Genomic DNA, 13,806 nt, shown 5'->3' with positions numbered 1-13,806 from the left:
CCGAGACGGGGTTTCTCTGTGTAGCTTTGGAGCCTATCCTGGCACTCGCTCTGGAGACTAGGCTGGCCTCGAACTCAGAGATCCGCCTGCCTCTGCCTCCCGAGTGCTGGGATTAAAGGCGTGCACCACCAACGTCGGACTAAGAATGTTGGATTTCTGTCAAAAGCCTTTTCTGCATTTATTGAGATGATCATGTGTTTTCTGTCTAAATCCTTTTATTATATTTATTGATTAGAATGTGATGAACAATCCAAGCATCTCGGGAATAAAGCCATGGTAAATGATCTTGATGTGTTCTAAATTTGGTTTGCAAATATTTTGTTAACTTTTGCATGTATGCTCTTCACATTTTCTTTTTTGTTGTCGTTGTGACCTTGTTTGGTTTCGGTACCAGGTAATCCTAGCTTCATAAACAGAATATATAGCACCCCTTTCATTTCTATTTAACAGAATAGTTTCAGAAGCATTTATATTAGACTTTTGAAGGTCTTCTAGACTTGCTTCTGGCCTTTTGGCAACAATCAAGCACAAAAGCAGATTTCAGCATTGAATACACCTGGGTTTGTGAAAGACCCCAGATCCCTAAGGGCCTCAGGATCCCGAGGAGCCCCCGAGACTCAGAAACCCAGACCAAGAGCTGCAAAAGCAAGAGGGTTTATTGAACAAATGCGCATTCGGGTGTCAGCAATACCAGGAAAGCTGCACACCCCAGCATGGGGTGCAAGCTCCTTATATAGGAAAAAACTGCAGATCAGCATACAGGCAAGGGGGTACAAAGTGATTGATTACAAAGTATGATCTCATTTAGAGAGGTCACCCAGGTGTAACCTGCTTTTCTACAAAGGAAAAGCCGTAGAACGTACCCTGGAAAGTCCTTGATTGTCTGCTGGCCAGCCAGGTGTGACCCAAAGAGGGTTGTCTTGGCGATCGCCCCCGTCTAAACCATAGGATGTGCCCGGGGTTGGGGTCACTTCCTTGTAATGGGCAAGGCCTGTGGGAAACTTTCTCTCTCTGTGAACTAAAATCTTTTATTTGGACCCTTCTGAGTTTGGAGATTTTGTTTTTTATAGTGGCTTCAATCTTGTATCATAGTTCTGCTAAAATTATTTATATCATCTTGGTTTAATTTTGGTAGGTTTTTGTCTAGAAATTTTTTGGCCCTGGGATGACTGGCCCTATCCCTCCCTGGATAGAACAGCAGGCACGCTGGCCCTATCCCCCAGGGGAGAGCTTGTCCCTACACTTGGGAAGGATGGTCCCACCCCTCACCATAAGCATGCATCTCACCTGGGAAGCACGCTAGAGCTGACCCTGGGGTCGGATACACAGGTGACCCAACACTAAGGACATGAGAGCTGAATCTCAACCCCCCCCCCCCCACACACACACATACTCTGGGTGGTCTGAATATGGTGGCATAGGTTAAGGAAAGATGCTCTTCTCCCTCTGCCCCTTGCTATCTGTGACAGGTGAGAGAGCTGGCCCCAGGATAATCAGAGAGAGAGAACTAGCCCTGCCTTACAGCAACTATAGCACACAGGAGTGCCAGCCCTGCACCCTACCCTGACAGCACACTTGAGCTGACCCTGTTGTCAGGGTTGCAGGTGAGCCAGCCCTGAGCGTGTGAGGGCAGGAAAGCTGACAACCCCTTTTGATATGCCCCCCTACAGCAATTGGGAGAGAGGGCCTTGCACCTTGCTTGGACAAAACAGTAGAGCCAGCCCTGGTTATAGCAGTGAAGGAGACCCAGAGTTGAGGGCCTGAGAGCACAACTGACCTTACTCCTTGGTGTAGGTTTCATTGAATGATCTAGTCAAGGCAGTGCTAGAGAGGTCATCTGCGTAATGACAATGAGGGAAAACTGGAGAGCTGACTAACCTGGCTACCACCTAGGCCCAGAACCAGGGCTACTAGTTTGCCCACCACAATATCCACCCCATCTGTGAACTGCTGGAGAATGTGAAGGGGACAAACCTACAGATCCAAAACAGCAGGATCTCCATGACATGGGACAATGACAGGATGCCTAGAAGGAGCCCCACTGAAAGTCCATTATCGGTGGTGTGGCAGAAACCAGAGGCCTCAAGCCAGATCAAAGACTCAGGGGCAATGAAAACTTGCAAACAAAGATGAATGGGTAAAGGGTATACTGTGTGTCTCAACAGGCCATACTATACTTCCCACAAGGGTGGTGGCTCTTCTTTGTTGTTTGTTTCTTTGTTTTGCTTTTGGTTTTTCTTTTAAATTTGGTTTTGTTTTGGGGGACATTACAAGGGCAGAGGGCAGATGCAAGGGGGGCAAGAAGATAAATGAGATTGAAATGCATGCTGTGAAATCCACAAAAAATCAGTAAAAGAAAAAGTAGATTTATTCATTTTATTTCAAGTGAGTGTTTTGCATGCATGCATGTATGTGTGTGCACCATGTGTGTAAAGAGGGCACTGTTTCTAAGAACTGTGGTTACTTACAGTGTGAATCCCAGGATCCCTGTAAGAGCAGTGAGTGCTCTTAACCACTGAGCCAGCTCTATAACATTTTCTTAGAAAGCAAGGAAGTATTACAGTGTTTATTTATGGTATATCTATTAGCTAATCAACACTGTAGGTGCCTCAGGAGCTATTTGGTTATTTGTGCAAGTAGTTTTTACTAAGTGCTTTTATCCTACATGGGAAGTGTGCTTTCTTATGAGCTCTTCTCTAGTCACCAGACTCTAGTGACATCCAGTCTTTGGATGTTGTGGTTTGAGGTTACATGTAATCTGTGAAATGTTGGGTTTCATTCCGGTTACCCAAGGTACATGTAGCCAGTGGTCTGTGGGCTGATTGTATCTCAGAGTGGTCCAGAGTACACTTTCTAGGATTAGTATTTAATGCTAATTAAACCTTCGTAATGCTGTAACCCTTTAATACAGTTCCTCATGTTGTGCTGACCCCAACCATGAAATTATTTTGTTGCTATGTCATTACTAATTATGCTGCTATTCTGTAAATATCTGGTATGCAGGAAGCCTGCTATTGGACTCTGGCTGAGAACCACTGGTTTTGGAGCGTATTCACTTTTGTGTTCTTTTGTAGCTTTCTGTTCAGAATCAGGAGTTTGAGACAAATGAAGATGGAATCCCAAAAGTGGATCAGTTTCATTTGGTAGGTTTCTTCTGGCTATTTATTCATTTGAAATGTGTAATAAAGTAAATTTATAAATATTTGATTGAAAATATTCTCTAATTTTTACAAAAATTTAAACTAGCATTAGAAATGAAGTATGGAAGTACAAGTCATCTATGTAATAAGAAAATACAGTATTTACTATTTGTCCCAAAGATATTTTGTTTTTAAATGAGTGTTTTACTTGTTTTTTTTTTTTTTTAGGTAAGTGCCTAACTATATTTTTTCTTTGAAATTCATACTTGTCATTGATATGGCTTTGTTATTCGTATATGTTTTCAGCCAACTTATTTTGAGCACTTATCTGGTACCAGAAATTGAACTAGGTACTGGAGCTACCAGGATTGGAGTTAGAAGTGAAATTAGTAATATAATCTTGGTCAGGCTCTTCTTCTTGACTAACTACAAATTTTTTTTTTTTTGTATCTTTCTGCTTTGCTTTTTGCTCTCTTGCATTGTAGATCTGGATGAGAAAAGTTGCCAGTAGCCATCCCACCCCTTGAGTGCTCTTCTGTTTTGAGATTTCCACTACCAAATACATTAGTGAATCACTATTTTTTTTTTAGGATTTTATTTATTATGTATACAACATTCTGTTTCCATGTATATCTGCACACCAGAAGAGGGCACCAGATCTTATAACAGATGGTTGTGAGTCACCATGTGGTTGCTGGGAATTGAACTCAGGACCTCTGGAAGAGCAGTCAGTGCTCTTAACCTCTGAACCATCTCTCCAGCCCACCGTGAATCACTCTTCTATTCAGGTTCTCCTCACACTTGGGCTCTCAGGATACAGGCAGAAAGTACCAGACCTGTTTTTTTTTTTTTTTGTTTTGTTTTTTTTTTAGTTTGCTAGATATGGATGACATTATCTTAGTTAAGGTTTCTATTGCTGTGAAGAGACCCTATGACTATGCCAACTCTTATAAAGAAAACATTTAATTGGGGCTGGCTTAAGTTTAAGAGGTTTAGTTCATTATCATCATGGCGGGTGGCATGAAGCCAGATATGGTGCTGCAGAAGTAGCTGAGGGTTCTACATCTTGCCTCACAGGTAACAGAGACAACTATGTCCATACTGGGCACAGCTTGAACAAAGGAGGCCTTAGACCCAGACCCCCACAATGACACATGTCCTCCGACAAGGCCACACCTACTGTAACAAAGACACACCTTCTAATAGTCCACTCCCTATTTTGAATTTTAATGGTTGCTTATGTATTCTAGAAACAAACAACATGTTGGGCACATTGTTTGCAAATATTTTACCTCATCCTGTTAGTGGTTTTCTTGATAGTTTCAAATGTGAAACACAAGAGTTTGTAATTTTCACAATTTTTCCATTTTTGTTTGTACTTTGGAGGTTATTTTCAGGAATTCTTTGTCAAATATAAAATTGTAAAGATTTACAGTTATATAGTTTAATCTTTTATATTTAGATTTTTGATCTATTTTGAATTAAATTCTTGTATATTTTAAGAGGTAATATTCCAGCTTCAATCTATCCCAGCACCATTATGGAAAAGACTGTAAGCATTAAGGCTATGTCATCCTTGTCAAGGCCAGTAGATGATAGCTGTGTGGGTTTCTTTCTGGATTCTGAATTCTCTTCCACTGTCTTACAGATGCTCCTCAATTATGATAGGATTATGTCTTTATAAACCCATTGTAAGTTTAAAATGCACAAGATCCACATTACCTGCAGAATTTACATCTTAGCACAAAATGCACTGCAGACCATTGCTTGATAAGCTGGTTTAGTGATCACGTGCTGATTTAGAGTGCAGATCACTGAGGATGTCCAGCATCAATGAGAGTGTTACACTATGTATTGCTAAAATACAAGTCTGCGTCTGTTCCTTTGCCAGTATCATGTTGTCTTGATTACACCTATAGATATTTGAAATTGGGAAATGTGAATTTTGTTACACTTTGTTCTTTTTAAAGAGGGTCAGGATTATTATTCTGGTCTGTAAAGTTCAGAGGTAACTTATCAATGTCTACAAATAAGTTGGTTTATCTAATAGGACTGTTTTTGCTGTGTGGCTCCTTATCAATGTTGTTTTATGATCCATTAGACATGGGATATTTTATTTAGACCTTTGGTTTCCTTCAACTATCTCTTGTAGTCTTCAAAATACATGATTTGCAACTATTTTAAATATTCTTAACTATTAATTCTAATAATTTTTTGTGGGTTTCTTAATGATTTAAGACATCTCTGTACCACTTGCTAATAAAGATGGTTTTACTTCTTCCCCTTTCAATTTGTTAATATTATTTTTAAATTTTTCCCTAAGTGGTTGAGTCTCCCATAAAATGTTAAATAGTAGAGGTGTGAAATTTTCATGTGAAACTCTGACCACTGTCCCATTAAAGAAGGAAAATTTTGTTCAAATTTCACTCATTTTTAGCTGTAATTCTCCCTGGTAAATAAATTCTGTTTTCTTAGTACTGGAGATATATCTCTTTCCAATGAAATGTAGTTGAACTTGGAGAGAATCTCTAAAAATCTAAATAGAAAATTAAGTCAGTAACTAAAAGAGGTTTTTAAAAACTTAATCCTCTATTACGGATTTGTTCTTTTACCATTTGTTTTGATTTTGATTCTTTTGAAAAATATTTCTCTTTCTTTGCAGGATGATAATGTCAAATCCCTCCTCTGTAGCTTGATATATTCCAGAAGTTCAATGACTGCTGAGCAAGTTTTGAATGCTGAATGTTTCTTGCTTCTAAAGGGGAAGTCAATTCCAAACCCAGAAAAAGAGATTGAGTATGCTCAGCATAACAAGGAAGATGAATCAAAGATGGAGAGCTTAGAGAGATACAGAGAAAGGCAGGAAGTGGGGAAGCCAACCCTTGACTTGACAAACTAGTCCTCTTGTTGCTGTGCATGTCCCTTTAGAAACGTTGTTCTGTTTGCTTGGTAGACAAAAATGTGTATAAATGTTCTGGAAATAGTTGCATCTTTGTATTTGGATTGTAAAAAATAAAAAACGTTTGATTATGCATGAAAATCAGTCATGATCTTTGAAGTTTTTCCTAACTTGGCATTGTTTTGGAATGGGTTTCTGTTTGACTTACTGAAATTAAGACATTATGACATTAATGCAAGTCATCTATTGATAGTTGTATACTAGTTAGTAGTGATAAAGGCATCTGTTTTGTATCAAGTTCTAGAAACATAAAGATATATTAAAACATAGTCCTTATACTTATATGGCCCACAGTTTGAAAAATTTCAGTGTTTAAAGAGATCTTGATAATGTAGTATGGAGATATCCAGATATAGCTCTGGGCTTTCTGGGGTTATAAAGAAGGGGCACTTATTCTATGGAGGAATGTTGTCATAAAATTCTTTCTAGAGTAGGTTAAATTTACTTCCTTAAATCTCACTAATTTACTGTTTTAAAATTTTTAAATTTAGTTTTTTTTTGTGTGTGTATGTGTGCGCATATGTGCATGCTGTCTTGGGCACGAAGCAGGGGGCGGGGTTTGTGTTCATATGTTTGCAGATGCATGTGAAGACCGGAGGACAACCTTGGATTTCATTCCTCAGGAGTGCTTGCTCACCTTATTTTGAGAGAAGGCCTCCCTCTTTGCCTTGGAGATCACCTATGTAGGCTAGGTCGACTGACTAGGGTACTCTAGGGTCTGTCTGCCTCCACCTCCCCAGCAATGGGATTACAAATGTGCACTATGCCTGGCTTTTTATGTGGGTTCTGGGCATTGAACCCAGGTCCTCATTTTTTCAAGCACTTAAATAACCGAGCCATCTCACATCCTTAAATTTGTTTATTTACTGTTAAAATATTTTGAGATTTTTATATATGCATTGCCTATATTTTGATCTTGTTAAATCCCTTCTCTTTCCTTTATTCATCCCAGGTCCATCCATTTCTCCTCACACACTTCCCAATTTTATGTCTTTCTCTCTTTAAATAAGTCATTGAGTCCAAAGAGTCAAAATTGGACTGTTGATATACTCATGGGCATGGTCAACCTCTCAGGGACCACTTCCTTTAATTCTCCCTTCCCAGAAGCCATCAACTGTAAATAGTCCTCATTTACTGACATGTTGGAATGCTGACTAACTTTATCTTGTGCAGACAATCAGAACTACTGTGAATTCATGAGTGCAGTGATCTAGTCCTATCATGTCCAGAAGACAACTGTTTAGCCTTGGTCCTCCTTGACATCTGACTTTTACAGCCTTTACAGTTCTTACCCCCACTTCTGTAATGATCTCTGAAGGGAAAGGTTGTGATACATATGCCCCATTTATGATGCAACATCCCACAGACACTAATTGTCTGCACTTTGATCAGTGCTGTGTTTATGTGTTAACCTCTGTCCACTGCATAAGGAAACTTCTGGTGAGGTCTGAGAGCTGCATTAATGAGTATACTCTATGAGTATAGAGATATGAATTTATAGGGCAGTTTCATTTACCAAAATAGTAATAGGTTCACCTCTGGAACTTAGCTCCATGGCTATGAGTTTCTGACAGATTTAATTTATTAGTTACTCATTTCTGTGGAGCTGACCTTCAATTCAAATAGAAAGCAGATGGTTGTCCCCATGATGTTCATGTCACTATTGGAACTATGGGTATATCTTTCCATTCTGGTAATTATTGTAGTTTACAGGGCTTTACAGCTGGGTAAGAATGTTATTTCCCCTTACATGGCCTCCAAAACACTTTCCAATGCTGTGAGAGCTAGCCAGTAAGAAGGAAGCTTCCTGGCTAGTATCAACTTAGTTTCTTTGTGTCCTGCAACTAAGATGTGTTGTATCTTCAACAATCATAGCAATTTATTATCAAGTATGGTGGGTACCCAAGAGGACAATATCCTATATATTTCTTGTCATCTCTATGTCACTCCCCTCACTCGAGGTGAGATATTCTACACCTCATACTGGTATCCTGTTGGTATCCTATGGCTTCTGGAAGAATATTATCTACTGTGAATGCCAGCTGATCATTTGTATAAATATGTGTGTCTTTATGTGTATGTATGTATAAATTTAAGAAGCCTAGGAAATAATAGATATCCATGTGACTTTTCTTTTTACATATTTTTCTTTTTTAAAATTAGTATCAAGCTTGCTTCACATTTCAATCCCAGCTCCCTCTCCCTCTCCCTCTCTTCCCCCCCATCCTCCCAACCCCTACCCCATCTCCACTCTGCTCCCCAGGGAGAGTGTGGCCCTCCATGGGGTGTCTCCAAAGTCTGTCATATCATCCCAGGCAGGGCCTAGGCCCTCCCCCATGTGTCCAGACTGAGAGAGCATCCCTCCATGTGGAATGGGCTCCCAAAATCCATTTGTGTGCCAAGGATAAATACTGGTCTACCACCTGAGGCTCCATAGATTGCCTCCTCACTGACACCCATGTTCAGAGCGTCTGATTAGTCCCATGCTGGCCTCTCAGCCATCAGTCTTGGGTCCCTGAGCTCCCCCTTGTTCAGGTCAGCTGTTTCTGTGGGTTTTGCCATCATGGTCTTGACCCTATTGCTCATCTCTCCTCCCTCTCTGCAACTGGGTTCCAGGAGTTCAGTTCAGTGTTTAGCTGTGGGTGTCTGCCTCTGCTTCCATCAACCACTGGATGAAGGCTCAAGGATGGCATATAAGGTAGTCATCAATCTCATTTTCGAGGAAGGGTATTTAAGGTAGCCTCTCCACTATTCTTAGATTGCCAGTTGGTGTCATCCTTGTAGATACCTGGAAATCTCCCTAGTGCCAGATTTCTCTTTAAACCTATAATGGCTCCCTCTAGTATGATATCTCGTATCTTGCTCTCCTCTATTCTTCCCCTGACTCAACCTTCCTGCTCCCCCATGTCTTCCTCTGCCCTCCTTCCCCTCTTTCTCCCAGCTCCCTCTCCCCTCCCCCAATGCTCCCAGTTTGCTCAGGAGATCCTGTAAGATTCTCCTTCTCCGGGGTACCATGCATGTCTCTCTTAAGGTCCTCCCTGTTTCCCAGCCTCTCTGGTGGTGTGGATTGTAGGCTGGCAATCCCGTGATCCATATCTAAAATCCATGTATGAATGAGTACATACCATGTTGGTCTTTTTGTGACTGGGTTACCTCACTCAGGGTGGTTTCTTCATACATTTGCCTGTGAATTTCAAGTTCCATTGTTTTTTCCCTCCATTGTGTAAATGTACTACATTTTCTCTATCTGTTCTTCAGTTGAGGGGCATCTAGGTTGCTTCTAGGTTCTGGCTATTACAAATATAGCTGCTATTAACATGGTTGAGCAGATGTCCTTATTGTGTGAATGTGCATCTTTTGGGTATATGCATAAGAGTGGAATTGCCGGATCGTGTGGTAGACTGATTCCCATTTTTCTGAAGAATCTCCATACTGATATCCAAAGTGGCTGTACAAGTTGGCACTCCCACCAGCAGTGGAAGAGTGTTTTTGTGTGTTTTGTAAGTATCATGAGTGGAGAGGGAATGGGGGGAGGATAGGAAACTGAGGTGGTCAGTATGTAAAATAAATGAAAATGTTAATTAAATGAAATTTTTAAAAAGAATCACTTTTAGCTATAGTCAAGGACTGTAAATTAAACTGTTTAGTCTTAAAAATACAATTTTAAAAGAAAAATATGATAGAATGGCCGTATTATTGATCCTACCAGCCAAGTACATGAGAGGTTTCTCTGCCTTCTGGTGTCTTTTTTAATTTCTTTCTTCAATACTTTAAAATTTTCATTGGAGAGGTTTGACCTTCTTGGTTAGGTTTATTCCAAGGTTATTAATATTTCTATTTGAATTGGATTGTTTCTCTTATTTCTTTCTTGGTTTGTTTGTCTTTGGTGCTTTCATGAATGGGAAGGGTATTGAATTAGTATGTTAATTTTGTAACCTGCCCATTTTGCTGAAACTGTTTACCAGCTCTAGGAGTTCCTGGTGGATTTTTTGGGTTCTCTCATTTAGAATCCTATCATTGTCGGACAGTGGTGGTGCACACCTTCAATCCCAGCACTTAGGAGGCAGAGGCAGGATGATCTCTGAGTTTGAGGCCAGCCTGGTCTACAGAGCAAGTTCTAGAACAACCAGGGCTACACAGAGAAACAAAAATGAAAGCACTGTTATCTGAAAATAATGGTACTTTTACTACTCTTCTGATTTAGATCCCTTTTATTTCCTTTTTTTCTTATTGCTCTAGCTAGGAATTCAAGCACTATATTGAGTAGGAGCATCAAAAGTAGACACCCTTATCTGCTCTTGATATTAATGGAAATACTTCAAGTTCCCCCCTTTAGCATTGCTGATGACCCAGTTTGTTGTAAATAGCCTCTTGAGGTATATTAACTTTGTCCATAGTCTCCTCAGGGTTTTTTTTTTTTTTTTTTTTTTTTTTAAATTTTATCTGCACATATGCCTTTATGCCAGAAGAGGGCATCAGATCCCACTATAGATGGTTGTGAGCCACCATGTGGTTGCTGGGAATAGAACCTCTGGAAGACCAGCCAGTGCTTTTAACCACTGAGCCGTCTCTCCAGACCCTCCCCAGGGTTTTTAACGTGAAGGAATGTTAGATTTTGTTCAAGGCTTTTTCTGCATCAAGTAAAATCATCATGTAGATTATGTTGTTGAGCTCACTTACATGGTAAATTACATTCGTTTATTTTAAAATTATTTTTAAATTATATGTACCATATGTTTATATGTGTCTGTATGTGCTTGTGAGTGCAGGTGCCCTAGGAAGCCAGAGGATTCCCTGGAACTGGAGTTACAGCTGGATGTGAGCAACATGATGTGGGTACTGAAAATAGAAGTTAGGTAGTTTGGAAGAGCAGCACATGCTCTTAACCATCTCTCTAGACCTGAATTATATTTGTTTACTTACATGTGTGGAACTAATCCTGTATTCCTGGGGAGAAGCCAGCTTGATCATGTTGAATGGTCTTTTTAAAGTGTTCACCCATTTGGGTTGTAAGTATTTTATTTAGAGTTTTTAGGTCTGTATTAATCATTGGCCTGTAATTCTCCTTTTTTTGTTATTGTTGGGACTTTATTTGGTTTTGGTATCAAAGTACTGACTTGGCAAACAATTTGGAAGTTTTTCTTCTGTTTATATTTTACAGAATTACTCAAGGAGTATTGATTTTCATTTTCTCCATTTTTAAATTTAAATTAGAAACAACATTGTTTTACATGTCAATCCCAGTTCCATCTCCCTCCCCTCCTCCCCTGCCCCCAACTAACACCCTACCTATCCCATACCATTTCTGCTCCCCAGGGAGGGTGAGGCCTTCCATGGGGGGGGTCTTTGTAATCTGTCATATCTCAAGGAGTATTGTTATTAGATCTTTGAAAATCTGATAAAATTCTATGCTTAATCCATCTTCTCTTGAGTATTTTTAGTTGGGAGATTTTTTCTTTTCATTATTTGTTTTCATTTATTTTACACCCCAACCACAGTTTTCCCTCCATCCTCTTCTTCCATTTCCCCACCTCCCTGCTGTCCCCTCCCCAAAATCCACTCCACCTCTGTTTCTGTTTAGAAAGAGGCACGCCTCTCATGGATGTCAACAAAGCATGGCATATCAAGTTGAGGTACAACTAAGCTCCTCCCTTTGTATTGAGGCTACCCAGTAGGAGAAAAAAGTTACCAAAAGCCAGCCCAAGTATTAGGGACAGTCCCTGATCCCACTGCTAGGAGACCCACAAATAGACCAAGCTCTACAGAACTGTTACACATATGTAGAGGGCCTAGGTCATTCTCATATAGGCTCTTGAGCTGTTGGTCCAGAGTCTGTGAGCTCCCACTAATTCAGGTCACTTGTCTCTGTGGGTTCTCCCATCATGATCTTGACCTCCTGGCTCATACAATCCTTCCTCCATCTCCTCATAACGTCCCATTTATTAATTGTTGTTCATAATGCCTCATGCTATTGTTCTGTTCAGAAAGTCATTTCTGTGCCAATGTCTTCAAGGCTATTCCCCACTTTATTTTTTTTTTAATCAAGTTCTGGTTTTATGTTGCATTTTTAAAAATCTATTTGGAGTTGAATTTTTTGCAGGGGGAAAGTACATATATATTTGCATTCTTCTACATTCAGCTGTTGAATTTGACTGGAACCATTTGTTGAAGATGTTTTTTTTTCCGGTATTTCTGGCTTCTTTATAAAAACAAAAGTAAAACATCAGGTGTCCATATGTGTTTGGACTTATGTCTGGGTCTTCAATTTGATTCCAATTTGAAGCCTAGATTTCTTCTATTTATTCTCTCTCCCTGCCAGCCCCACCTATCTTTTCTCCTGCCTACCTATTGGCCATTCTTATTAGACCAATCAGGTGCCTTGGGGAGGAAAGGTGAAGTAGATGGACAAGTCATTCAGAATAGAAAATAAAACAGATACTGGAGCTAACAGACATTATAAACCAAATGACCTGTCCATTTTCAGAGTGGGCTATGGGATTCTTCCCCTTTCAGTGTGTGGTGGTTAATGTGACTTAAACTGTGGTAGTCTTTCTTTTACAAATGTGTGTGCCTTTTGTTTGTGGCCTAGATATTAAAAATTGATATGTCCTTTGGTAGATTTTTCCTTTGGCTATATAGTGTCCTCTTTTTCTTCTGACTAGTTTATGTTTTGAACTCTGTATTGATATTAAAATGGTTTCACCAGCTTGTTTCATAGGTCTACTTACTCAGAAAACCTTTTTCCAGACCTTTATCTGGAGTGAATGTCTATCCTTGACGTTAAGGTGTGTTTCTTTAGTACAGCAAAAGGATGGGACCCATTTTCCCATCCATTCTGTTTGTTTGTATCTTTTTATTGGAGAATTGAGATCATTGATAATGATAGTGATTGTTGAGTCTTGTTATTTTGTTGTTGTTGGGGATGATGGTAGTGATGGTGTGTGTTTGTGTTTTCCTTTCCATTGATTTAGGTGAGCCGGGATTATTTATACCCTGTGTTTTCATGGTTATAGTTAACTTCTTCAGGTTGGAGTTTTTCTCTATAGAGCTGAATTTGTAGATAAATATTGTTTACATTTTTTATCATGGAATATCTTATTTTCTTCATCTATGGTAATTGAATTTTCTGCTGGGTATAGTAGTCTGGACTGGCATCTTGATCTTTTAGAGTCTTCAGCACATCTGTCCAGGCATTTTTGGCTTTTAGCGTCTCCATGGAGAAGTCAGGTATAATTCTAATAGGTCTGCCTTTATCTGATATTTGGACTTTTTCCTTTGCAGCTTTTAATATTTTTTCTTCTGTATGTTTAATGTTTTGATTATTACGTGTGGAGGGGACTTTTATGGTCCAATCTATTTGGTGTTCTGAATACTTAATGTACCTTTATAATCTCCTTCTTTAGGTTAGGAAATTTTTCTTCTATGATTTTGTTGAAGATATTTTCTGGGCCTTTAACTGGTTTTCTTCTCTATCCTCTATTCCTATTGTTCTTAAAGATTTCCTGGATGTTTTGTGTCAGGAAATTTTTAGATTTAACACTTTATTTGATCAGTGTGCCTATTCTATCTTAAATGCCTGAGATTCTTTCTTCCATCTCATGTATTTTGTTGGTGAAGCTAGCCTCTGTAGTTCCTTTTCGAATCCCCCAAATTTTCATTTCCAGAATTTGCTCAGTTTGTGTTTTCTTCATCAATTCCACTTCTATC

General features: G+C 39.4%; 1 protein-coding gene across 1 annotated transcript in view; it reads left to right on the top strand.

Annotated features, from left to right (window-relative positions):
* The window catches only part of Stk31 (serine/threonine kinase 31), a 71,887-nt gene extending 65,848 nt beyond the window's left edge, over positions 1-6,039 (top strand). The window contains exons 23-24 of the mRNA XM_027429587.2: positions 3,075-3,143; positions 5,803-6,039. Coding sequence (XP_027285388.1) covers positions 3,075-3,143; positions 5,803-6,039 — 306 coding nt within the window. The remainder of the gene's footprint in view (positions 1-3,074; positions 3,144-5,802) is intronic.
* The last annotated feature ends 7,767 nt before the right edge of the window (positions 6,040-13,806 follow it).

The sequence above is a fragment of the Cricetulus griseus genome, chromosome 8 (genome assembly GCF_003668045.3).
Source record: "Cricetulus griseus strain 17A/GY chromosome 8, alternate assembly CriGri-PICRH-1.0, whole genome shotgun sequence".
Lineage (NCBI taxonomy): Eukaryota > Metazoa > Chordata > Mammalia > Rodentia > Cricetidae > Cricetulus > Cricetulus griseus.
Note: the sequence above shows the minus strand (reverse complement) of the source record. Positions and strands in the feature narration are given on the sequence as shown.